Consider the following 26,978-nt stretch of genomic DNA (forward strand, 5'->3'; position numbering starts at 1 on the left):
TTACTGTTTTGGATCGGAAATAAATAAATAAACAAATAAACAAGGCAAAGAAAAGAAAAAACAAAGGAGAACAAAATCAGAATAACGGGAGTTTGGGACGTTGGTTCGACGGCGAGGTAGGAGTGTGAGACCGTGACAGTGAGTGGGCGTTCCTGCCATTTTCCTTCTTTCGTCATCTGCTTCACGCTGCTGCAACTACCCTTCGCTGTTACAAGTCCCCTCCATAGTCCATAAGTCCTTCCCTTTACGATACCACTAGATACTAACGTCGCCGAGAAAAAGGAGGAGGAGGTGGAGGTGTGGGAGGGGGCTTGAAGAGCAGTGGGACTCGTCGAGGCAGCTTTTTTTAAGGAAATGGAGTCATCGAGAAGGGCTAGAAGGTTGGTGGTACACGATTGGACTCCTTGTCCCTTCTGAAAATATGCTTTGCGGGCTCCGATCGGCGGTGTCTTATACTAATAAGCTACTGTGATGAGAGGGAACTTCATTAGCCGGAGGATTCTGCAGAGATTCCGCCACCTTGCGATCTCCTCCGTTGGATCCGTCAAGATGAAACTGCTTCTCTGTTGCTGTATCGCTTTCACTTTCGTGCTCATTGCTGGCCGAGCCGCGTCTTTCATGGCATGGACACACCACCACGATTCTCTTCGACACTTCCCTACTCCCAGGTTCGTAAACAAGCGCGATTCATCTCTCTTCTTTGCTATTCTGTCCAGGTTTTTGGTTCTAGTGTGAAGTTATTGGAACGATTGGTTCTTATTATGGAATTTTTTTGTTCACGCGGCTTGAAATATTTTTTTTCCTTTATCTAAAGAAGAGTTGAGGATCTGGTAGTTAATGACAAAATTCCTACCAATGAGCCCTAGGTCTTGGATCTGGCTAATTTCTTGGTGCTCAATGTGTATGACTATGCTGTTCGTTTGTTCTCCTTGTGGAACTTCTTTGAAAGCTATATTTAATGAAGATATTTTTTTGGTAAACATATTTAATGAAGATTTAAGTTGTCCTTAAATGCACTTCTTTCGTTGCTACAGTTGCTTCAATTACTTAACTTGATAATCTCTTAAGAATTGAATTGTTTTTTTTTTAACCTTTTGCCTTTTTTTTCTTTACCCTTTTATGGTTGATTTCATTCAAAGTAGTTTGATTAATTTCCTATACATTCTGTTTTGCTACTCAAAAGGCCAACCTGAATTTATGTGTTTTTCTTTTGAAAAGGTCTGCTCTTTGAATATCCAAACTCTGTCTTTGGACTACTTAAAAAGAATGTTATGTTGTTCACTTTTGAGATCCTCTTCAACTAGATGAAAGCGTATTTAATTTTCAGAAGGTTCCTCCCTCTTTTGGATTAGTTGAGAGTCAACCCCATCCCTTTGAACTCTTTGGACTACTTGAAAACAATATTTTGTGTATCAATTCTGAGATCCTCTTGAGTTGGTAAAATAAATGTTCAAAACTGGCTAATTTGTGGTCCCCTGTTCATGTGAGAGTGTGGAGGTCATGGAGTAGGACTTTAGTTTGTAGAAAGAAGTTGAGATTGGCTAACATTTTGAAATTTGGTCTAATGTGTTAGCTGGTCTTCACATACTTCAGAAAAGGTAGGTGATATGTGTGAAGTGGAAAATACAGTTCAATCAACTTTTAATTTGGTTGTAAGATGGGTTGTTTCTGAAGAAGTTTATTCATCAGACTGGTGGAGTGGATGAGGACTCCAGAGTTCTTTCAGATGCAAATTTCTATGTGGATCTGTTCTAGATGTGGCTATGGACCTGATGTTTATCCCATCCTCTGAGGGGCAAAACTGTACAAAACTTAGATAAAAAGGAAAATTTATCAATTCAATTGTTAAGTTTAAAGTAAATCTAATTAATTATACAAAATTAGGTTATGAAGATATTTAAACTCTATAATTTTTAGGTGGTGCTATGGGGATTGGGGGGTGGTAGGTTGTTGCATCAGGTGATACATTGCAACTATACTCAACCAAGCTGTACCCTATTCTTAAAGTTGGCTGTACAAATCCTGTCCCACCATCCTACTCTATATAGGTTACAAGCACCCCATATCGGTTCTCACTACTTCAACTCAACTTTTATTTTTGGTCTTTCCTTTGTCCTATTATCTCCTGCTTGCATAATACTATTTTTTTCTCACTGGCACACTTATTGGTCTTTGCCGTACAGACATTGGTCTTTGCTTTACATACTCAAACCATTTTAGTTGACTTTCGTGCATTTCATTTCTATCTTTCCTTGCCTTACCATACTTCAATCTTAACAGTGGCATTCAGCTTGTTTCTTGTTCTCCAAAATTTCATTCCATAAAGCTTGGTTTTCTAACATCTTTCTCATAATATTTTCCAATATTGGCACTTGGATCATAAAATAAAATTTGAAATGTGGATATCATTTCGAAAATCATTGCCATAGATACACCTTCCCTAATTTAACTGTCTTATTCACAGCATGTTTAAAGGTTGCCACCTAGATCCTGTTGACTAGTTGATCAAACTTAGCTATCCAGCATTATTATGTCATTACAGTACTTACTGGCACAGGAAAACCTATAAAGAGTAGTCAGAGATCCAAATTCGTACAGATTTTGATTCATTGGTTCTTTAATCAATGGGGATCCTTACTTGCTCTTGAGTTACATCTCCTACCTCACAGGCTCGTTGTATGTAAGATGTACTCATCCCTAATCCTGATTTACAATTCCTTGGAGAAAATGTTTTTCCTTGTGAAAAGGAGGACAGATGATTCGAGGTAGAATGTATATGAATGTTATTTACATGTGATCCATGATACTTCTATCTAAGGCCATACATTTTGAAGATTGAAATAGCCAGGAATCTCCACTTGATTTAGTGGAAAGAAGATGTTCTTAAGTATATCTATTTTTATGTCTTGTAGTTGTTATCATGCTTACGAACTTCATTTTATCTTTTATATGTAGGAAAGGTTACACTATATTAATTAACACGTGGAAGAGATATGATCTTCTTAAACAGTCTATTTCCCACTATGCATCCTGTGCGGGACTTGAATCAATACATATTGTATGGAGTGAACCTGATCCTCCATCAGATTCTCTTCGTGAATTTATTTGGCGTACTATTAAGTCAAACTCAAGGGATGGTAAAGACATTGAACTGAGGTTTGACATAAATAAGGAAGACAGTCTGAATAACCGATTCAAGGAAATTAAGGATTTGAAGACAGATGCCATCTTTTCAATTGATGATGATGTTATATTTCCCTGCACTTCAGTAGAGTTTGCTTTCAGTGTTTGGCAGAGTGCTCCTGATACCATGGTGGGATTTGTACCCCGTAGTCATTGGGTGGATAAATCGGTAAGCTTTTCCTAAATGTTTTTTCTTTAATTTTCCTTATATGCTCTACCTAAATGTTTTTCTTTAACTTTTTCTTCTTTTAACTCTTCTGTTAGATAAACTTCATCTCTTTAGCTTCTCTTACTCTGTTACCTGATCAGTCTTATCTGAATTCCTACCTTAAAATATTGTTTGTGATGCTTTCATTGGTTCATGGATCAAGATGTAACCCAAGAGTTTCTACTAATATAGAGCGTCCCAGTGCAGGGTCTGGGAGGGCAATGTATGCAGCCTTACCCCCTGCTTCGCAGGAGAGGCTGTTTCCAAATTTTGAACCCGCAACCAACAGGTTGTAATAGTGCAACTTAACCGTTGAGCCAAGACTTGCCCACTAAATGTTTCTACTAATATGTATAAGTGAATTGAGTACCATGTATCAAGCTATCTCAGACTCTATCGGCTTTTGTTTACTATTAATTTTGATGTTATGGGTTTGGCATCCTTTGTGAGACTGATCTTTTTCTTAAGTGTCTTCTGGACATTAAGATGCGGACGTGCTTGGTGAGGTGATGTTGAGCCCATGTTTTGACTTGGTACATACCATGTATGACGGAAGACCTTGCAATTTCCCCCCTGGATAGAACTTCTGGAAAGTCATGGGTGAAGTATGTCACCAAACTAGAGAACTCGAGCATTATCCAATAACCAAAATGTATTATCAGCACAAGAGTTATCCTGATGTGCAAATGCAGTTCTCTTATTAGTGGTAGGTATCGGGCTAGAAGTGTACAATTTAAACAGGAGAAATGGATCATAATCCTATAAGTCGCTCAAGTCAATTATTCGAACTGGAGTTACTAGGATTTGCAAGTTTCATTCTCTTGTTGGTGCTGGACCTTCTGGTGATATTCACAATTTTTGAAGTACTTGTTTCCATAGAATCTCCTTCAGATAATCCTCTGTAAATCACAAATTGATGAAGTTGTAAGTGAAAATTTGAATCCTATAACTTGCTATTTTATCTGTGAGAGCTATTGTTTTGTTCTCAACTGTAGACATGTGGCGACACAAAAAACAAATATAGCGAAATTTATGTCGCACTTTATTTCAGAATTATGAATCATCTAAAGTTTTTCCCTGAACTGGTCTTCCAATGCCTGCTGGTGGGTATCTTTCCTTGTAAAAACTGCTTCTGGCCTGTACGGTTCAATCTTCATTCATCACATGACTCAGCAAAGATTTAAATTTGTGTTTGCTTGCCTTCTAATAGCTTGAACAATCTTTGTTTAATAGCTTATTCTTTCTTTTGAAATTCTCATTTGACTAAATCTTGGACAGAAACTTCTGTGATTTCACTAGGGTCTCAGTACAAATCTATAACCTATGTATAATCTCACCAACCCAGTTGTGGAGATCAACTCTACTAAACTTTATCCCAACAACTTATTATCAGCTATACACATCCAGTTCTTTCCCCCTCCCATTTTTTTCCTATATAAATTTAGTTTTTCACTGCACTCTATTAAGGAGCATGTCTTTGTTAAATCATAAGAATCTTGCCTTTGCTTACTATTTTAATGCCAACTCATATTGGGCATTGTAGTCTTATTACTAATCCATCTTGACATCTGCATCACAACAACAACAACAACAACAACTACTACTACTCAGCCTTATCCCAACTACATGGGGTCGGATACATGGAACCTTGCAACAACAAAAGATTGATAAAGGTAAAAAGAAAGAACATAACAGCAATATTGACACAACTCAGCAATATTTACCAAGCTACCATTTTCTCAAAATTTGACCTCAAATCTGGATACTGGCAAATTCAAGTTCACAAGGAAGACCGTTACAAAACAGCCTTCACCACACCATTTGGTCATTACGAATGGAATGTAATGCCTTTTGGACTAAAAAATGCTCCCAGTGAATTTCAAAATATTATGAATGATATCCTAAATCCTTTTAGCCAATTCATAATAGTTTATATTGATGATGTTCTAATTTTCTCCAAATCTATTGAACAACATTTCAAACACCTCAGGAGTTTTTTCCACACCATGAAGACTAGTGGATTAGTCCTCTCCCAAAAGAAAATGGAGTTATTCCAAATCAAAGTTAGATTTCTAGGTCATTACATCTACCAAAATCAAGTCATTCCCATTGAAAGATCTATAGCTTTTGCTGACAAGTTCCCTGACCAAATATTAGATAAAAAACAACTATAAAGGTTTTTAGGAAGCCTAAATTATGTCAGAAATTTTATTCCTCAAATTAGCCTGTTATGTAAAGATCTTTACTCTAGGCTCAAAAAGAAACCAAGTCCCTGGACTTCTAGTCACACCACAGCAGTCCGGGATATCAAGAAACTTGTCAAAGAGATCCCATGCTTAAAGCTTGCAGATCCAGCACTCTTCAAGATTGTAGAAACTGATGCCTCAGAATTAGGATACGGGGGCATTCTTAAGCAAGTCCAAGATGACAAAGAACAATTAGTACAATTCGCTTCAGGAATCTGGAACCCTGCCCAACAAAACTATAGTACCATCAAGAAAGAAATCTTATCAGTTGTCCTTTGTATTCAAAAGTTTCAAAGTGATTTATTAAACAAAAAATTTTTAGTAAGGGTAGATTGCAGTGCTGCAAAACAGGTTTTAAAAAATGATGTTCAAAACATTGCTTCAAAACAAATTTTTGCAAGATGGTAAGCCCTGTTATCAAGTTTTGATTTTGACATAACGTATATCAAAGGAGAAATGAATTCAATTCCTGATTTCCTGACCCGTGAATTCTTGCAGGGTCCCAAAACAATTTCTGTAATCATGGCTCCTAAGGAGCCTCCCAAACCCAGCATAAAATCAAAAGGTTCTTATGCCAAGCCAACTCCTTCAAGTCAATTAGTCAGGGTTTCCCCTTCCAAAACAGTAGTTACAAGCGTTCCTTTCACCCAAGTCGTGACTAGCCAGTCCACCCAAATGGTCCCAAATACAAGGTCATCCCAACTACTTTCCAGGCCTAGTTCGTCCACAACAGTGTCCAAACCAGCTCCTTCTCAGAACCTTCCCAAAAGCCAATATGTCCTCAAACAGGCCTATCAAGACCTTTTTGCCCTTGATGATCAATTCACCAAAGGCTGCAAAACTCCTGTAGAAATAGCTCAAAGAGTCTTTTACAAGGATTGGAATTTCTATTCCCCAAATAGTTCAAAATATCAAGAGTTCTATGAATTTATTCTTGTCGATACAGACTCCATCCGTATCAAACAGAATTTTGATAAGAATGAGCCAAATTTGGTTACCCATACTTCAGTAACCATCCTCCAAATAATCAGTTCAAAGGATTGGGGCACACATCCCCTCACTCCTAAAAGATTCTCTCAAGTCTACCAACGACAAGAATACCACTATTTTGATTACATGGATGTTTGGCACCATGCCTTCCTTTATCAAAATAGTAAGAACCAACATTCATGGTTCTTTGCTTTGACTTCAAGTTTTCAAGCCCGATCCCAAATTGGTTCCCTCGATGGTGGACCGCCTATGGGCCAATCCAAGATATCCTGCCAATTCGAGTGTTTGATGCTCTTAACATCTTTTGCCAGCACACCGAACAAATCCCTGAACAGCCGGATCTATTGAGATTTTTTATCCATTGCCGATTGGCCTGGATCATGTATTGGGAATATGCAGTCGAGCAGTCTGAAGGCCCTGATTGCTCCATCCCTATTCTCATAAGGAATTTCAGGGTCAAATGGTGGGGAAAATGTGACCTAAAAAGATGCACCCCTGAGGCCCTTATCCAATCTCTCATAAGAGCTACCCCTCAAGTGGCCCTCTCAGAAAAATCAGACAAGTCCAGCAACAGTAGACGCCTTAAACTACAGGCCAAACAAGCAGAGATCGAGGCCCAGCTTGCTGCCCTTGATACTGAAGAAGAAAGGAAGAAACTAGCTCAAGTGTTGGGTCCATTGACCCCCATCTCCATGAAGGCCAGTTTGATCAAGACCCTGATGATGGGCTGGACCTCATCAGTCAACAGTTCTCCTCAACAAGGTCCACCAGACGCTCCATGAGCCAAACATCCAGAAAGTTGGGCCATAAGCCCATGGGTTAGTCTCCAAACCCTGATGTTGGAGAATCGTCAGCCATGACGACACCAAAAGAATGGCACAGCAACTGACACGTGGCTGTATCAAAAGTCGTGTCCCAGCTACTATCTCTGGTCCTAGATAGTCAAGCCACCACTGGGCCCATTCCAATACAGTGAACAGTCTAAACCAAACCAATAAGGAAAACAGTGTTTCGACACGTGGAACGCCTCGGTGCGGTTTTTGAAGTCTCTCTTCAACAGTTTAAGTTCTACCGACAAAGTGGTGAATAGTAAAATTGACTTTTTACTATAGTACTACCGTCCAAGAATACTTTCGGTGCCCTTTGCCTCCAAAGTCAAGACTCTGCCCCAAATACCAACAGTCTGGGCCCACGCCCACTTGCTTCTACGCTCTGCCAAAGATTCCTTCGAGATAAGGTTTGCTTTCGATGGAAAAGTAAAGCATCCAAAGCCTCCAAAGCTCTATAAGACCCTTCATCTTCTCCAGGAGAAGCAGGAGAATCTCTGAAGAGGAAAATAGTAGTACGCAGCATCGCTGTAACTCAGCTCTTCAAGTTCTTACCCCAAGTGTTTTTTAATTTTAATTTTATTTTCTTCAAAGTGTTCTTCAAGTTCAAGTTGTAACTAAGATTCTACATTCAAGTGTTCATCCAAGTTTGTAACTTCAAGTCCTTAGCCTTTATCTCAGGCTTTCAAGTTTTTTCCGTCAAAGTCACCTGTAAGTTAACAGTTATCTTCAAGCTTACTTCAAATCCTGTAATCAAGATTGTAATTCAAGTTCTCCAAGTAATATATAATTCAAGTTTATCTTTCAAGCTTTACTTTCAAATATTTGGCCGGCTTAGCCGCCTATTTTTGCACAACAGAAGACTGCTTGCAAATTGGCAGATCGATTTGGGTTACCCCCATTGAGTATAGCGACGGATCCATACCTGGATCTTCAGTACCTGTTCCGCACACAAGACACTTTCAAGTTTTCCTTCAAGTTTTTCACTTGTATTTACTTTCATTACTGCATATTTTATTTAGCATCCTGGAATTTAAAGGAAAGTTTTATAGGACAGTCATACGACAGGCTAAGATATATGGAGCGGAATGTTGGGGTAGTTAAGAAGCATCATTTAACTAAGTGTAGCGGAGATGAGGATGTTTAGATGGATGTGTGGCAAAACTAGAAAAGATAAAGTAAGGAATGATCATATTAGAGCTAGTTTGGGAGTAGCTCCGATACATGATAAGCTACGAGAAAGTCATTAGAGGTGGTTTGGCCATGTTCAACGGAGGCCTTTGGATGCTCCAGTACGGAGGAGTGATTTGATTCAGATAGACGGAACTAAAAGAGCAAGGGGCAGACCTAAAATGACCTTAGGAGAAGTGGTGAGGAAAGACATGCATAGCTTAGGCCTTGTATCAAGTATGACCTTGAATAGAGCTGATTGAAGGGCAAGGATCCATGTAGCCAACCCCATTTAGTTGGGATAAGGCTGAGTTGTTGTTGTGGTTGAAGGATGAATTAACATAGAACAAGCAACCAAACACAGATCAGCAATATCAATTAATAGAAGATTCAAACCAGTACCTTAATCGCAGGGAAAACAGAACATAAGAAAAGAAGAATAGATAACTATGGCTTTCCAGCACCAAGGAACAAATTCTCACTGCTCTCCAAGGATCTCACATCCTCTTACTGAATCGCGCATCACTCCATTGCAGAGAAGCAAACTTTTATTCATCAAATCGTCTGTGAGCCAATGGCTCTTACTAGCGATTTAAAGAGAAAACTATTAATTGTCCTAATCTGAATAAGAAAGTAAGATCCTATCGCTAAGCAACATAATAATAAAAGGAAACCTTCTCACGCAAGGTGAGGGAATTCAAACCCTATTAAACCACTTAAAATAAAATAAAAAAACTAACTAACTAAGCCTAATACCATATTTTAGGCCCATCAAAGTGGCCCATTACAATGAAAACACATGAGATCAAAACCCCGACATCTACATTACCCAACCCAAAGCTTATTTCTAATAAAATAAGCCCATTTATGTGAGTTATTTGCATCAACATGTTTTAGAGACATGGATCCCTGACATAGTTGTCAAGGCGTTGCCTACGTGCTGCTTAGGCATCCAGGCTCTTTCTTGGGCCCAAGGCGACCAGTGAATGCACGTTGTTGGCACTTCACGAGTTTACATTGATTTATGTTTATTGATTTGTTTTTTGATGAATATGCTTATATTAAATTCTGTTTTTTTCATATTAGTCCCTTACTAGCAAGATAAACATATTGTATTGATATGGATTCTATGTTGCGTATAAACATAATGCACGCCCAGGTGATGCCTAGGTGGGCGCCTTGTCACCTAGGTGCCCCTCCAACGTGATGCAGTTAAATCACCTAAATGGGCTTATTTTATTGGAAATAAGCTCTGGGTTAGGTTATGTATGTGTTAGGCCTTTGACCCCATGGGTTTTCATTGTAATGGGCCACTTGAATGGGCCTATAATATGGGTATAGGCTAAGCATGGGGGATTAGCTAGTTAAGTGTCTTTACTTCTTTCATTTAATTGTTATTATGTGTTTTAGTTAGGTTGGATTAGGATTCTATAAGTTCAGCCTTGTTTTGAGTTAGTTTCCTTTATTATGTCAGTTTTCTAGTCAATTTAGGTTACCTTATTTGTTAAGGATTGGGTTTGGCCTTTCCTTTTTAGTGTAGGAGTCTATTTTTGAGTATTCTATATAAGTTTGGGGGGTGCAGCATTGTACACGAAATTTGATTTATGAAAAGCTATTGCTGCTCTTCTCATTATGCTGTGAAGAAATCTCTTGTGTTTGATCAAGGCTGGCTGATGTTTGATCCATCCAACCACCTTGCGATGTGAAGCCTGCGTGTTTTCTATCTCTATACTATTCTTCTTCTATCTTCCTCTCCGGTAACATGTAAGTACTGTTCTAGTTTTCTGCAACTAGTAATCTGAATCTGGAATTTATACGCAAAGGTTTTTTCACACGAATTTAATTTGAAGGAATCCAGCCATTGGATCATCCTCAAATCTTTAGAAGTTGTTCTAAGCCCTAAAAGAGGAACTCGACCAGAAATTCTCTCCGAACAGAGCTGCTGATCTGGACTTGTACTAGATTTCCCATTCTGCCCTTATTCCTTAAGTTGATATTCTGTTTTCTGAATATTGACTCGATTTACTGGTTTTATTAATCTGTTATTTTCGATTTTATTGGTCCATGTTCAGAATCGTTTCTTCTTCATATTCTTGTTATCTGAGTTAATATCTGATCTGTGGAATTACTGTTATACACCCTTGTCCTAGTGCTAGTAGGACTGACTCATATTCTCAGATCCAGCAATTGGATCGATTTCAGAATTTCAGCAGTTGATCTAGCCCTTGTTTGGTAAACTTGACTTGAGTTTGGTGGTTATCTAACCATCTGATTTTGTTCTATTTGAATTCTCATAATTCTGGATTTTATTCTCTGTATTTCAATTTTGTTCTTGGTTCGAGTCTGGAAACAGCCTCTCTGCGAAAGCAGCGGTAAGGCTGCGTACATTATAACCCTCCCCAGACCCTGCAGTGGCAGGAGCCTCGTGCACTGGGCAAGCCTCGATTTCAATCTTGTTCTTGGTACTGTTTTGATCTCTCAAATACAGTATTACATTACAATGCCTTGGGTCACCTAGTTGCCTTGATAACTATGATCCCTGACCTCTTGTTTAACCATGGGAGCACCTGCCATTATGCCAGCCAATCTCTTACTGTTACATAGAATTGCCCCACTTTTTTTTTTTTTTTGTTTTGTTCTTTCTCAGATTTTTCTCAATTTTTTATTTAATATAGTTCTTTTTGTTAAACTGATGTCTGCCAATCAAAAACTGTCAAAGCCGGTCACCGACAACAGGCCCCTTTTCAGTTCAATGCTCGGTCTGTTTTCAAACACTATGATCATAGCCATTCTGTTCTTTTCACTCCTATTTTAACTAAAAAAATTACATTCCTTATATTCTGTTTTTGTTTGACTTGTCTTCCTCTCTTTTGATTTGCAGACACCCTTTCATGGATCTAACTTTATACCATCCCCTCTGTAGTAGTCTTGACAACTAAAACTATATCATTGGCAAACAATATATACCTTGGGACCTCCTCTTTTGCATGCCTTGTTAAATCATTAAAGAGACATAGGCTCAATACTGACCCTTTCTATAAATCTATTCTAATAAGAAAAGTAACCTTCTCTCCCCATTCTACACCCCAAAAAAAAAAAAAAATATTCCCCTTTTGTTCCAATGTTAGTTATTACCTAGGACGTATCTTTGGCTGAATTAGTATATGTAATTGGGACCCCTTTTTTTCCCTATATCCCCCAAATGATCTCCTGTTGCGCCCTATCATAAGCTTCTCTGAAGTCAATAGAGACCTTGTGAAGTAAATAACTTTAATAGCTGATCCCCCCAGCACAATTCAGATTGATTTTCTAATACAATGACAACACAACAACCATAACCTTATCCCAACTAAATGGGTTTGGCTACATGGATCTGATAGAGGCTATGACAGTAATAGAAATAAAAGAAGTAAAAAGAAGTAAGAGGAGTAAAAGGAAGTAAAAAAGAGAATAAGTAAAGGAAGAAGTCCACGTAGTAGTCAAAGCAGCATCCCAGGAACATTCCCCTACAAGGGGTCGGCTACACGGGTCTTTGTCCTCCAAACAACTCTATCTGCAGTCATACTAGGATCAAGCCCTACCACATGCATATCCTTTCTTACCACTTCTCCAATAGTCAATTTGGGCCTGCCCCTACCTCTTTTAGCTCCGTCAAACTGAATTTGGTCACTCTTCCTTACCAGTGCATCCATAGGTCTCAGTTGTACATGACCATACCACCTCAAGCGGCTCTCACGACCATAGGTCTCCGTTCTAATATAGTTTCATGACCCAGTCCATGCTCAATGACTATTATCTGATGTCTCATAATATGGCCTGTAAACTTGATTCCATGACATTTAGCTACATGTTCCTGGGTCAGAATATCATGAGACTTTCTATTGCTTATGATCTTCTTGTTGAATATCTTTGGTTAAGTGGTTAATTATTGATTCAGCTAAACTGTTACCCCTTATAGATTTCTAATGTGGGTATCTTGTCTTGCATGTGGACACAACTAGACACACATTTGGGCACAATGTTGCATCTCCTTTTATAGAACTGATCAATAGATGCTTTTCTTGTTGCCAAACTTTAATATAGTCTAGTTTTAGCGTTTGCTTCCTGCCTTTTGTTTCTTTTCAAAATTTGTCTTGCTTTACCATGTATTTTGACATGCCTGTTATATGGATACATGTATGTGTTGCTCTTGGTTTGTCATACCACTGACTAGCTTTAACATGTATAACATTCTATGCCCCATCATGGTATCACCTTTCGTGGAGACTTGGAATGCTTTATTTTTGGAGTATTCAGCTATATGTCTAGTGTAACTCGTGCATGAAACGTATACATCCGTGTCCTTGTGTTTGGGAAAAATAATTCAGGGGTGGGGCGTGGTTGTGTGCAATGTCCAATGATCTTCTCTGTTGACACATATGGCCTTGTCATGATTAGACTGTGGCATTGTCTTTACACCTGTGAATGCTCATCTTTTTTCTCACAGAAGGAAAGTATGGAATATTACACTTACGGGGGCTGGTGGTCCGTTTGGTGGATGGGTACATACAGTATGGTGCTTTCAAAAGCTGCCTTTTTCCACAAGAAGTATCTTTTCTTGTATACAAACCAGATGCCGACATCAATTCGAGAATATGTAGCCAAAAACAGGTGCTGCTTCAACAAGCAATTTTAGCTTATTGATTTGTTTTCTGATGTTATTCAATTATTCCCCTATTTTTCCGCTAGACAATAGATTTTCATTATTTTTTGTTGATTCAATATAACAGGAATTGTGAGGACATTGCAATGTCTTTCCTCGTTGCAAATACAACCGGTGCTCCCCCCATATGGGTGAAAGGTAAATGACACAGATTTCTTTTTCTCTTTTGATTGCACCCCTCCTCCCCCTGTTGAAGCATTTTATCTGCATACAAGGCTGTAAGGGAGTGTATTTGAAGTTCCTGTGGTGGTGGACATAAAAAATGGTCTACCTATGTCACACAGTATGCAGAGAGCAGACATGCAGGTGTCATGATCCATTGTAAAAAAGAGAGCAGTAAACTGGGCATCTGGAATCCAGGGTGGGACAAATTTCTACTAAGATACACAGCCTTCGACCATCATAGCAGCTGACCACTTGATTTATGATTAGGCCAGGTCAACCATATCCTTCAGTGATTATTGAGACTAGTGACCCTGAATTAGAGCTCACACAAAGAGAGTAAGTGCCTTGGCAATTAAATAAACTATATCCTACCCATATAGTTTATTTAATTTGGAAATAGGTAGTGGTATCTTGGTCTTCTTATCTCAGCAACTATTAAAGGATGGGGAACAAGTGCTGATTAAATAAACTTCAGAAATTACTGAGGTCAAAAATAATTTGATAATTTGTTTTGTCACAAACAGATCTAGACTCCATTTTAAGACAGACTTTATCTGAACCAATAACTTCTGAAGCTTGAAAACCATCATTCATATTCTCTGGTGGATTGGCGGCAGATACCATGAATTCTGAACCTTAATCCCTAAATCATGAAATCCTAAACCTCATACTATGAAATATATGCTTGAAACCTGAAGCTTTTGAACTCTACCATGATGGTTTCAGGGGGTAGAAAATCAGGGGATACACGAGGGAAAAACATTACTGAAGTTACAAGATAGCTGGAAGCAAATATGGCGAGAAATTGTGAGGCAGTGAGGAGAAGAGATTGCCAAAGGCAAAAAGTGAGACAGAGATAAGGGGCAAGCTCACCAATTCACTGGTGAAGTTGCTGAGAGCGGGAGATAGAATAGGGGAGATGGCAGTGGCATTTTACTGCTGCATTTAGTGTCTAATATAATCTAGTCACAGGGTCAAATACCACTTTGTGATGGAAGTTGGAACAGGATATCACAAGGACCTTGTGATATTTTTATTAATCCTAGGTGTCAAACTGACTTGACCTTAGATTTTGTTCTCAAGTATTTTTTTCTGACATTTAAACTCTGATACAGTTCTTATCCTTCTGTGTCAAATCGAGGTTTGAACAAAGACATATCTTCTTGTTCCTTGTAGGTAAGATATTTGAGATTGGCTCAACTGGAATCAGTAGTTTGGGCGGTCATAACAAGCGAAGAACCCAATGTGTCAACAAGTTTGTTGGAGAGTATGGGCGCATGCCATTGGTATCAACATCTGTGAAGGCTGTCGATAGCCGCAACAGCTTGTTTTGGTGATGTTGGATTTCTTCACAGAGAAATATTTTTATATATTTTTTTTCCTTTCCACGATTTTAGATAAGTTCTTTACCCAAAAAAAAAAAACTTCATTTAAGTTATATCCATTCTTATTTATTTGTAATATGTATCATATCTTTCTCTTTTCATCCTTAAATATTATTTTATACTAAATGAAGGTTTAGCTAATAGCCAATCTAGTTTATAAACTTAGGGAAAGAGAACGCCAACTGGGCGCGTGCGGTGCGCTGCCCCTGTGCCCAGACACAGCAGCATGTGAAATGACCGCTGTGCCTGCAGGGGCAGCACACCACACGTGCCCAGTTAGCTTTCTCTCTCTAAACTTTATTACTCCTGATTTTAGGAGACCAAACCAGGTCTGGAACAGTAGAATTGCCATCGGAGATGCCTTTTGCATTCTGAAGGCTTAAGGGGAAGAGTAAGGCAGTGCAACTTGGAGTTTGTGATGCGTCTATTTTTAGGCTTGGCTGAAGGGCACAGAACCACCACCGTCTGAGTTTATATGTCTTGTCCTACTCTGCCAGAGCCCAAGGTGGTTGAATCTTGATTTCTTCTTTATTTTAGACATTATATATGCTGTGTGTGGATTTTGGAATTCCATATTCGGTTAACATTGATTTTTCTGATGAGGCTTGAACTGAGTAGTCCAATTTGTTTCCTACTACAGAGCTAATTACTTATCAACCCCACCTGAACGAAGTTAAATAAATTTTTTTTTGAGAGATACCAAGTTAAATCATTTGTTTCCTACCCCTTTGGATTGAGCAATACTAGGTACCCCTTGACATTTTCCTTTTTGATCCTCTAGAACGAAACAGGCTTTGGAGTTTGGACAACTTATCCAAAAGGAAAAATAAGTCTTGGATTCTCAGCCCAATGATCGGAATCTTTTGGCAAAAGCTGTCAAACAGTAGGGCTTCTTCACTTGGTAGGTGGTCCGAACATGCCTGCCGATACCGATTCCTGGCCAACGGCTGGTATGGAATCTATGGACTATGGACTAATGGTTCAAAGGTTTACAAAAAAAAAAAAAAAGATTTAAATGTGTTTCCCACCTAGGTAAAAAAAAAAAAAAAACATTTTTACTGAAAACTAGGAGCACATCTGTTTGATACGGGAAACGGTCTGGATTGGTATCAGTCGAGACAGATCCCGTATTCGATACTGATTCCTAAAACAGTGATTTGGACCAACTATTTACAATTTATTTAACATATATTTATCATCTTCTCAACCTCAACATTTTGTTAGTTCCAAACACCCCCACTGGTCCACCCTCTGAAGATCTCAACTCTAAATATTGGTCAAAGAGAATGAACTCTGCAATTATACTTGGAGTTTTGAAAACGTTTGAAATTGGTGGAGTTTTTGAAATTAAGGCTGCATTTGATATGATATCTTGGAATGCATATCAACCAAAGCTTAATCATCTGTTGCATCGTATGAAGACATTGGATTTGAATTTGGATCCATTTAGATACACTTTGGTTTACAATTGTTGCCAATGCTATTCCTTATTGGGCAAAGGTTTTAGGCCAATCGAGCAGAAGCTCCATAAACACTAATTTTGTGGACCATCGAACATATTTGTAAGCTTTTGCCCATCCAATTTTGTCCACATAGAGATATAGTGATTGAAAACTAGTTGATCGCTCAACTTTGGTGGCTCTGGTTAAGTGTTGAGAGTAAAAGGGTGAAAATATTGAAAATATACTGTAGTAAGTTCCAAACCCTCACAAGGCACACCTCTTCCTCTCGTCTCACTATCCTCAGTGGACAACTCCAATTTTATGGAGGACTTTTAAATATCCTCCAGTTACAAGAGAGCTCCAAGGAAAGAAATGAGAGAGGAGAGGAGAGATGTGAGGGTGCCGGTCCTATTAGAGAACTGATGTTTTCGGTTTAGATCAATAATTGATGTAAATTTCTTCTCATCTCTAGACTCACAATGCATTGTTTCTTACATAAATGTCATGTTATTTTTTGGGCAAAATGGGATAAGGTACACGAGAAAATATTTTTACTGCACATTTATCTGTGCCAGCTAAAGATGATTTAGTTATTCAAATCAAGTAGAAAATGTTTTAGATAAATGTGTCAAATTTCAAACTCAAATTTAATCAAAGAATTTTTTGCATTCCTAATTATTTTTTGGTAAATGTTATCTGCTCTAACTTCTTTCGGTAAAAAAATTGATATGTGAACAAAAAGAGCTTGGGGTCTTTGTTTGGAAGGAGAAAAAAAAAACACAGGCCAAATGTTCTCTGTGCCGGGGACATAGGCTGCGCCTAGACACATGGGGGTGGGTGAAATGACCACCCTACCCCCTGAATGGTTGGCCCATGTGTCTGGGCGCAGGCTGCACTACGGCACAAAGAGCATAAGCCCAAAAACATATATATGACAAAAATGTGGCAGCATGGAGAAGGTTGTATACTTAAAAATACGTCCCGACTGTTTGTCATAAGGTTGATGATATGACAGTTTCTAAACTCATGAGTTGGTAAGGTCTCTCATGAATTAACCTAAGGGTGTCAATTGGGCGGTTTGGTTTGGGATCGGTTCGTTTTTTTGGTTTCGGAATGGTTTTGGTTTGATTTGTGCTATCAGTTTTCAATTTGGTTTGGTTTGAAAACCAGTTATAGAATGGCTTTGGGTAGGGATTAGGTAGGTTTTTAGGGTTTGGGGGGTCGGTTTCAGTGTTCAGTTCAGTCCTAATGGTCGGCCTAATTGGTGGTCCATCGGTTTGCCCGAACCGAACCCAAACCGAATGGTGCTCTAACCTACAAAGCGAAGCCAAACCGATTAAGATTCAGTTCAGTTTGGATCGGGCTGAATCAGATCAGACCAGGCCGATTTGACCGATTTGGTTTAGGTTTTTGACTCCCTTAGATTAACCACATGTCAACTACAATTATGCACAATTTGTATCCATTCCTCTCTTTGTATTTTAGATGGTCCATAATTTTGGTTCTTATTATTATTATTTTTAAATTTTAATTATTTTATTTATTTATTTTTTTTTTCTGTACATGCAACATTTAGATTGAGTTCAAAATTTATAGATAGATAAAGAAAGATGAGAGGTTTTGTGTACAGTCGTGCATGGTGTATGACCATGCACACAACCGTCAAATTGAAATGAGGGAGTGCATTATAAACCCTTATCCCCATCCAACAATTGTGTGCATGGTCTTTTTTTTGCTAGAAGGAAATAATGAATCAATCTACTTGTGATTTATGACCCAAAATTTATGCCTAAACCATGGTTTGAGGTATCGGAATCAGATCATCTGATATTGCACAGTTTTGAAGATAAACAATATCAATGTCTGGCCGATATAACGAGACGAACAGGGGATAAAATTGTAAAAAATTTGTTCTTTAAGAAAAATTAAACTTATCCGATATAGCCGATGCACGATCCAATTTCGTGTACTAAAAACATGAACTAAGCGGAAATAATCATCCTACCCCACTTCACGAACACACTACACTGCCGGGCAAGGTCCACTCCCCCTATTAGATGTAATGGAGGAGATGGAGGGACAGATAAATGGAGACGATAAATTTCCCGTTTTGATAAGCTATCCTCTCCTATAAATAAACGTTCTTTTGAAAAGTTGGAAGCCTTGACGCCTGAAAGTTTTAAACCATGTTGGTTTCTCGCCGTGCCTGAAGCCCGACGCTTTGCGTCCACCATGTTCTCGATGTAGTAGACTCGATTTATTTCATTTTCCTTACAAAATATTTCCTGATATCGATTCGTCCCCGTCATTGCTACTTATTGCAGCTTTCTCCGACGCTGAGACAAGCAAGCAAGCGAAGCGTAAGCATGGTTTTCAATCTTGGAGTACCGATGGATTTGGATTTGAAACAGTTGACTTACTGCATCTCGGGAAGAGCTCCATTATGGTCCAGTTTTCAATTTTTTAGTCGCTTCTCTCAACCCTGGAATCTTGGGATCTCATATCTCTCTGGGAGCTTCGATTGCAGGCTCAAACGCCATCCATTCGTCTCTGGCTTCGTCATTCTTTTCCTTTCCAACAGAAATAGCTGTTCTTCAGATCTACGCTGTCCATTCTACGTTCGCTTTACTTTACGTACATTGAGAAAATACCGGGCTCTCAACACGTCTTTGACATGACTTCAAAATTTTCTTCCAAGTTGCAGTAGATGAGCAGAAAACCCTAATAACTGTCGAAAAATAAGGTTTCCTTCCCTTCTTTACCAAGGCATCCATTACCCTTTTTCCCTCAATGAAATCGGCCATATCGACTTTCTTATAATGGTATGTTCGGATTTCAAATTGTGGACAGCGGAAGGTCCAATTGAGTCAAGTAATCCTCACGATTTTACTGGTTAGTGCTATACGCATGTAATGTTTCTCATCGTTTTCTTTCAAGACTTTCATTTTCATTATCTAATGGTGTATTTTTTTGTACATTACTATTTCTTGCTTTCTTTTGTGGGTATATTGATAATTTCTGTAAAGCTGCTCCAATGTGTTCTGTTTATGGCTTCTTGAATGAGTGAAGATTGAGAAATACTAAGGATCGGAAGGTACCTTTTCGTGCTGAGTTCTGGTTACAGTATAGGTGCTAGTTACTCGGATTTAAGGACTTCCCCACCCCCACCCGCTTCTTATGTATTCAGTTCTTCTAGCGAGGTATGCATAGGTGAAGTCTGTCTTGTTTCCAAATGGAAGCTTTCATGTTGCTCTACAGCTGGTTGGACTTCATAGGGACAAGAGGCACTGAGCAGCCTCGATGTCTTAGTTATCTTTGCCCACATATGAAATTGTTTATTCTGTGTTATTATTTGTTCATCTGTTGTTACGCTTGCATATTGTTTCATGCATCCCATCACTTAAGGACCCTGTAACTTGTTTATTTTTTAATCAATATTGGGGCACAACACGCTGTTTGGACAGATTTGTTTGATATTAAGGCTTTGACTTTCTCAAACACATTCCTGGGAATTTTGATGGTTAAAAACTTCCTCATATCCTTCACAGTGAGAAATTTTTTTCAGGGCTATTGGTCTTATAGGTAATAACCTAGATGAAGCTGCATAGCTGTGGGCTGACTGATGCACCGATTTGATTATGCAACTTTATTACATTATATCAATTTAGTCTCAAGAATTTTTCATATATAATGGACGCTGAAAAATCATCTTAAAAGTATTGGAAATTTGTAAGGAAGAAATTTATTAGGAGATACAAAAGTACAGATAGCTGGATTATTCTTCCTGGCAAGTCACATTGATTTGTGTACCTTTCTAACCCTTGTTGTTACAGGTAAAACAGCTGAGAGTGTTAGTTCCTGAAACATTACATTAAGGCATCATATACTGATTAAAGTAGTTAACCAATGGATCCCAGAATTTCAATACCATAATAAGGAAACATTATATTAAATTAGTTTCTTTCAAGATCTACTGTTCATATTTGTGTATTTTAGACTATCTTCCATGAAGACATCATTTTTCTCCATGGGTTTCAGGTGCCTACTGCTATTTTTTTTGTAGTTTCAAGAATTTGGATATTTAATTCAGGCTTGAGAGGGTAACTATTTAACCTACTTTCTTTTCTACTAGCATCTTTAAGCAGTCTGATGGGCATCGACTTTGTCTTGCACCTTAAATAAGTCATTTAATGCAGGTGCAGCTCATGACGTCTGATCTCAAATTGGATGCAATTTGCCAAGAGTACGAGGGATCTGAATTTGGATCTGTAAATGAAAAAGTTACCATTGGAAAGAGAGAAAATATAGTGTACAAGATCTTTGATGGTTTTCTTAAGCCTGGAAACAAGTCATTTATCAATGTTGCCACAAATGTTGTACGAAGAGCTACTAAGAGGTAGAACATTTTAATCTTCTGATCTGTTAATTTCTCTATATGCTTCTCAAACTCTATGCTGAATGTGTGCACCAAATATGTGGCTGATTATTCCATATATGCCCCCAACCAACCCCCCCCCCCCCCCTCCCTCAAAAAGTGCCCTTCAATTTATATTTTATTTTTGGGTGATTTTGTCCTTGGAATTATTAATTGTAACCTTATTCCTGCCACTTACTTTACACTTCTCTTTTATATTTTTAAGGGAAAAGAATCGTCACGACACCAGAGTACTATTTCCTCACTCATGGGTTCTTTATTATTTCCTCTCTCCTTCTCTGATCATGTGGCCCCTATATAAATGATACCTTCTCCACACCGCCATTGGTTTAGTGTGCAGATCCCCCCCTTCCCAAAATTGGCATCGTGGGGAACGCTCTCCCTGTCTTTAATTATTCATCCTTTATGCTCAAGGCATTAGGAAGGAAATTATTAATACTCTGTATACTGTAAATGTATTCTCTACAACGTCTTTTGAAATTTAAAAAACTTTTTTGGTTTATGATTTTATCTATTATTTATGTATTTTCAAGGACCTTCAAATTCCTGCTATGGACATCCTTTAATTCTTCCATTGGTTGTGTTAAAAAAGTAGTTTTTTTTGTCAGATCCTGTTTGTCTTTATGATTTGTTTTAGATGTAACTTTTCATACTGATAACCTAGATTTGTTTTCATAGATTTAGATCATTCTTTGCATTTGAAGATCTTATCCTAAGCTGCTTGTAGGCATGTTGAATCATGCAACATGATTGTCTGAATTTTTGGAAGATGACATCTGGACATTCACTTTATATGAAAACTATCAGTATGTCATTCACTTTTCACATGACTTGGTGTCTGAACCCAATTTGTTTTCCAATATATTCAATTTCACAGAGGAAATCAATCAGCAGTTGGTGCTGATCTCATTCTTCAGGTTGATGGGGATGATAAGCGGGAACACGACTCTGAAAGAAAATCTGGACCGCTTCTGTCTGGAATAGCTTACTGTGTTTGTTCGTGCAGCATGATATTGCTTAACAAAGTTGTACTATCAAGTTATGGCTTCAATGCAGGAATATCGTTGATGTTCTACCAGGTGTTCTTTGCATGTCATCCATGATTCAACTTGTTTCAAATGCGCAAAACAATGGAAATGGTTTCTCGTTTTCTTTTTTTGGTTAAATTAAATTATCCGAAGGGGGTGAGTTTTTTGGCTGGATGCCTGTAACAGCGGTTCCAAGTTTCATAGACATTCTAATGAGTAATGTCAACGATGTATTTCATTTTAATGTTCTTTAAATATGAAGGTAAATTACCTTTATGCAGTTCTGCATTTTTGAATCCCCTCAATACCTGAGTGTGCCGGAAAATGTCACACCTTAGTATAGGTTAGGAGTTAGGACAAACCATTTTCTGCTTCCTCACTAGGATATTTCTGTCTCCCTATATCGTGTGTGCGCATACACGTTCCTTGATTCAAAATTTGATGTGACCTTTTTTTTCTTGCTTTATTTGTTGTAGAATTTGGTCAGTGTTGTGGTGGTTGTTGCATTGGATATCTTTGGAGTAGTCTCAACAGAAAAGCTCACATGGAAGCTTGTCAGAGTTTGGATCCCTGTCAACATAATATTTGTGGGTATGCTTGTGACTGGCATGTATAGGTATGATATGCAGATTGCTCTACTGCTATGTGTTACTCTTTTCAGGACTAGATTTAGGCTTGAGCTGAGAGAAGTACTTCTTAAACATGAAGAAAATGAATCCGTAGAACAGAAATTTGTAGAATGTTAGAATAAGAGTGAACACGTCTAAAACATGTCTAACCTCTGAATTTTTTAATGAACTCTAATACCTTATATTCTTCTTCACTTATTTTTTTTTATTAATCTTTGCAGTTTGAAATACATAAACATTGCAATGGTGACAATCCTGAAGAACGTGACAAATATTTTAACAGCATCTGGAGAATTATATATTTTCCAGAAGCGTCAGAATCAGAAAGTGTGGACTGCCATGTTTTTGATGGTATGTCATACCCTTTGCCTTTTGTTTTTTTTAATTTTAAATTATTGGTGTGGAGTTTGTCACTAAATTATCTATTGTTGGTGATTATTCTTTCCTAGCCGTGGAAATCTAATTTTTTCTTATTTGAGGTTAAGAAGATGGTGCTTCTGATCTTCTGTCTAATGCACTGGTGTTTTCCAAATGTTTGCACATAGCAGAATTATATGATCATCCCCTTTCAGTGGTGGGAAAGTAACAGGGAAATGAAAAAGAAAAAGCTGAGAAATACATATTTATTAAGAGTTTACACTTGAGGATTAGAAATTCTTTGCTGACAAAAGTACATGTCTACATGAGGTAGTGTAGGGTGGCAGCTCATGTATGTTGAGGCTTACCCATTGTTTTTTTTTTTTGGTGGGGGGGGGGGGGGGGGGGTGTTGAGTACTTGAGCGTCCATTTTTGGTCTTTGCTTTTGTATTTTTAGTCCTGTTGTCTTCCATGTTTTTCCTCTATTAATGAATCCTTCTGGAACGCTGTGTGATCGGCGTATTCCCTTAAAGCTTAAAGGAGAATTTTATAGGACTGTCATACGACCGGCTATGATAAATGGGGCGGAATGTTGGGTAATTAAGAAGCGTTATATAGATTAAATAAGTGTAGCAGAGATGTGGATGTTGAGATGGATGTGTGTCAAACTAGGAAGGATAAAGTAAGGAATGGCCATATTAGAACTTAGTTGGGAGTATGTCTGATTCATGATAAGCTATGAGAGAGTCTTTTGAGGTGGAATGATCATGTTCAATGGAGGCATTGAAGGAACTAAAAGAGCCAGGGGCAGGCCTAAAATAACAATAGGTGAAGTAGTGAGGATTAGAGCTGATTGGAGAGCAAGGATCCATGTGGACGACCCGATTTAATTGGGATAAGGCTGTTGTTGTTTAAAATGAATCCTTCTTGATGAAAAAGAAATATAAACTTTAAATATGTTAACTTAATGGCAATTCCTAAATTCCCTATCTTGTGAAAATATGCGTCCTATATGTTGCATTTTCTGGGAAAGATGGAAAGAAAATTAGCATGTAGACTGGTTTTGGTTACTTTTCTGGATGCGCTGGGAACGGTTAAATGAGAGAAAACATAGAATGCACTTGGTTGGTTTCTGAATTGAGAGAAAATTGAGGGGGTGGGGGTGGGGAAAGAAGATGGTTTTTAGGAAACAAAGAAAAAAAAGGTGGGAACAGAACTTGGGGGGAGGGGTGTCTTTTCTCATCAAAAGTCTTTGTGCCAATCTATTCTCACCTTTAATGATACCTTCTTTATATCAGGTTTCTCTCTCTCTCTCTCTCTCTCTCTCTCTCTCTCTCAGGGTGAATGAAGCATTGCAATCTTTAATGTTGCTTTTCCGCATGCACCAATCTACAATCATTTCCAGAAAAATTCATCCACTTTCTAGGTATCATTGAGCTGCTGTTATGAATTTTGATTGAAACTTGGATTTCTGAATCCTTTTTGATTCTGATCTAATTTCGTTGTATTCTTCGTCCTCTGAGAACCTGGGTTCTAATTTGTGGCAGCAGCCAATGGGACTGAAGGATTTATAGACAAAGTGGTTCCTTGATGGAATTGTCAAAACCGTGAAGGCTTTATAAGCTGGTTTATGAGATGGAGAAACTCTGCACTACAGAGTCCACAAAGCAAGGATCATCATGGGACCTGTATTGACCTATCTAGCTTCTCCACCATGTGGCTTAATGTCAGTGGACTGTGAAAGTGTGAAATGTCAAAGACATTATCTTGTGGGACCATCCAGAAAATGACATGAGAGAATGTTAATTTTTGAGCTCCGACTGTTCGTAAAAATGCCTACAAAGGTTTCTCACATGGTTTCATAGTGCAACCAAATCATCAAAAAGAGTTTTCTCAATAATTTTCCCATAGTAACCAAGCAGTAGTAGGAAGAAGTTCATTCTTTTCCCTATATTTACAACGGAAAAATAACCAAACATAGCCTTAATAACGGGTAGGAAAGAAATTAAGATTGAAAGCTGTCGTTATGATTGTTATAATGGACTTATTTGTCTTTGAGCTGTCAACCATGCCATTAATTTTTCTTGTGAAATTAGAAAATATAAGTACAATTCTAACAACATAAGCACACACTTTTTTTTTTAAAATTTTTTTCACATAGGTGACAACAAAGTAAGCACCCTTCATGGAGCATTGTAAAGTTATCTGAAACTTCATTCTGACATTTTTGACAATAAATTGTCTATTTTTGCTACCTGCCATTTTAAATTCTTGGATACTAATGTTTTTCTTGTCTATGCAGATCATCTCTGCTATTAGTGGTGGAATCACTGATCTTTCTTTCGATGCAGTGGGTTATTCCTGGCAAATTATGAATTGCATTTTTACAGCAAGCTACTCCGTATGTTCCTTCCACATAAATACTGCTTGATTTCCATCCTATTTTGGGTTAGAAAGAGGGTTTGCAACTCCTCATCTCCTTCCAATTGCTGATTGATTTGCAATGTTTCATCTTTGAGACAGCTGACCCCATCGAGGGTCTGCAACTCGTCATCTCCTTCCAATTGCTGATTGATCTGCAATGTTTCATCTTTGAGACAGCTGACACTGCGACGGGTAATGGATACAGCAAAGCAATCAACAAGATCTGGGTCTCTTAATGAAGTTACAATGGTGTTGCTAAACAATGCATTGTCTATACCCTTCGCCATCTTTTTTATTCTGATATTCAATGAATGGGAATATGTGTATAAAGTGTAAGGCTAGACTTTGTCCTTACGAAGAATTCATCTACTTTATCAACTTGGATCACAAATTTATGGTTTATTCTTCTCATGTATTGTATTTCCCTTTTGCAGGGATGTAATTAGGATACCAATGTTTTGGTTTGTGGCAACAGCCAGTGGAGTGCTTGGACTTGGCATTAGCTTCACCTCTATGTGGTTCTTAAATCAAACAAGCCCCACCACATATAGGTATGATTGGACAGATTTTAATGTACATTGTAACTGGTGCATGACCATGTTGAGATGATGCTCATAAACTTTTTATATTTTCATCAGTTTATTGCTGTCTGATACACTATACGCCAGTGTAATCTGTTATCACAGTCATAAGATGATATCAAGCCATATGGATTTGAGAGGTCCATGGCTTAGTCCGGATGGTTCTTGTATCCATCCACCCTGACCTTAACAAAGCTGCAATGATCTTTTGTGGGGTAAGACTTGAAGTTGCCAGGTGATCATAATCATAACCACCTAAATTCGTTGTCAATTCTGTCAAAGGTTTAAATTTTGAACCTGTTGCTAGTCAGGCATCAGTAATTCACAAAATCACCCTTTCTTTCTGGCAAACTAGAAAGGATTTAAATCCTTACATTAATTTAAAGAAGATTAGAAAATAAGAAGAGAGAATAATTTGGGAACCTCATAAAGAGGAAAAAGATGTTTATTTTGTATGCAGGTTGGATAATAGCAATAACAATAATAATAAAAAGAAAATCTAACATATAAGATGTTCAAATAACAAATTTTGAATGCCCATTAAATCTCTCATGGGAAAATGTAGGTATGAATGAAGTTACATAAACATAAATAATCCATACAAAATGTAGGTTGATAAGGTGAACCAAGATGTGAGTCACAGAAGCCTACCCCTTTTTTTCTGGTGTGCAAATTATGAGTGTGAACCGGGATATCAGGTAACTGTGATCCTGACCAAATTTGTCTATAGTGCTTGACCTTGAGAGAAGTTGTGTAAACATGCAAGTCTGTGCTATTCTTCTAGTTGTCTCTGTCTTCTCTACACAGGAATTTGTTTGGATTATTTCTTCTGTTATGTTAGCTGCTGACGTTTTGCTTCTCTTTCACAGTCTAGTTGGTTCCTTGAACAAGATACCCATATCTATAGCAGGAATACTTGTGTTCAATGTTCCACTCAGTCTTCCAAATCTCTTCAGTATACTCTTTGGTAATCAACCAAAAAACATTATCTTGACTATTATTTCTTACATGTTAATTTCTCATCTCACTTAATTCCATTATGTGTTAACAGGCCTGTTTGCTGGAGTATTCTTTGCCAGGGCCAAAATGTCCTAATACCAGTAGCTTGTTGACTAGGTTGGAAGAGTGCCATTGGCTTGCATACAAGTGGCAAGAAAAACCATATCTCGACTTACCAATGGGGGTTACTAATTATTAAAAGTGGGC

General features: G+C 38.0%; 2 protein-coding genes across 8 annotated transcripts; both read left to right on the forward strand.

Annotated features, from left to right (window-relative positions):
- Nucleotides 1-276: 276 nt before the first annotated feature.
- Nucleotides 277-25,024, forward strand: LOC122669930 (glycosylinositol phosphorylceramide mannosyl transferase 1-like). 3 transcript variants are annotated; one of them, XM_043866850.1, is made up of 6 exons: nucleotides 277-668; nucleotides 2,956-3,352; nucleotides 13,111-13,274; nucleotides 13,391-13,464; nucleotides 14,668-14,842; nucleotides 24,998-25,024. In XM_043866850.1, the coding sequence occupies exons 1-5, from the start codon at nucleotides 472-474 to the stop codon at nucleotides 14,826-14,828; spliced, it is 993 nt and encodes a 330-aa protein (XP_043722785.1). In that variant the 5' UTR covers nucleotides 277-471; the 3' UTR covers nucleotides 14,829-14,842; nucleotides 24,998-25,024. The 3 variants fall into 3 exon arrangements, with proteins under 3 accessions (XP_043722785.1, XP_043722791.1, XP_043722797.1); XM_043866862.1 differs by having other exon boundaries at nucleotides 279-668; nucleotides 13,394-13,464; nucleotides 24,998-25,017; XM_043866856.1 differs by lacking the exon at nucleotides 24,998-25,024 and having other exon boundaries at nucleotides 278-668; nucleotides 14,668-14,857.
- On the forward strand, nucleotides 19,031-26,978 carry LOC122669903 (GDP-mannose transporter GONST2-like). Of its 5 annotated transcripts, none has more exons than XM_043866806.1 (11): nucleotides 19,031-19,227; nucleotides 20,357-20,418; nucleotides 20,515-20,714; nucleotides 21,631-21,832; nucleotides 22,258-22,397; nucleotides 22,632-22,761; nucleotides 25,070-25,168; nucleotides 25,369-25,523; nucleotides 25,626-25,742; nucleotides 26,642-26,739; nucleotides 26,824-26,978. In XM_043866806.1, the coding sequence occupies exons 3-11, from the start codon at nucleotides 20,524-20,526 to the stop codon at nucleotides 26,865-26,867; spliced, it is 1,176 nt and encodes a 391-aa protein (XP_043722741.1). In that variant the 5' UTR covers nucleotides 19,031-19,227; nucleotides 20,357-20,418; nucleotides 20,515-20,523; the 3' UTR covers nucleotides 26,868-26,978. The 5 variants fall into 5 exon arrangements, with proteins under 5 accessions (XP_043722741.1, XP_043722750.1, XP_043722767.1 ...); XM_043866823.1 differs by having other exon boundaries at nucleotides 19,188-19,210; XM_043866815.1 differs by lacking the exon at nucleotides 20,357-20,418.

This window comes from Telopea speciosissima, chromosome 1, assembly GCF_018873765.1.
Source record: "Telopea speciosissima isolate NSW1024214 ecotype Mountain lineage chromosome 1, Tspe_v1, whole genome shotgun sequence".
Classification (NCBI taxonomy): domain Eukaryota; kingdom Viridiplantae; phylum Streptophyta; class Magnoliopsida; order Proteales; family Proteaceae; genus Telopea; species Telopea speciosissima.

Excerpts from the sequence above, each read along its gene's own strand:
- LOC122669903 (XM_043866806.1), top strand. The coding sequence starts at position 20,524 with ATGACGTCTGATCTCAAATTGGATGCAATTTGCCAAGAGTACGAGGGA. Across the intron at positions 20,715-21,630 it reads GTACGAAGAGCTACTAAGAG|AGGAAATCAATCAGCAGTTG; the intron begins GTAGAACATTTT and ends TCAATTTCACAG. Across the intron at positions 25,743-26,641 it reads ACAAGCCCCACCACATATAG|TCTAGTTGGTTCCTTGAACA; the intron begins GTATGATTGGAC and ends TCTCTTTCACAG.
- LOC122669930 (XM_043866850.1), top strand. The coding sequence starts at position 472 with ATGAGAGGGAACTTCATTAGCCGGAGGATTCTGCAGAGATTCCGCCAC. Across the intron at positions 669-2,955 it reads CGACACTTCCCTACTCCCAG|GAAAGGTTACACTATATTAA; the intron begins GTTCGTAAACAA and ends TTTTATATGTAG. Across the intron at positions 13,275-13,390 it reads GAATATGTAGCCAAAAACAG|CAGGAATTGTGAGGACATTG; the intron begins GTGCTGCTTCAA and ends GATTCAATATAA.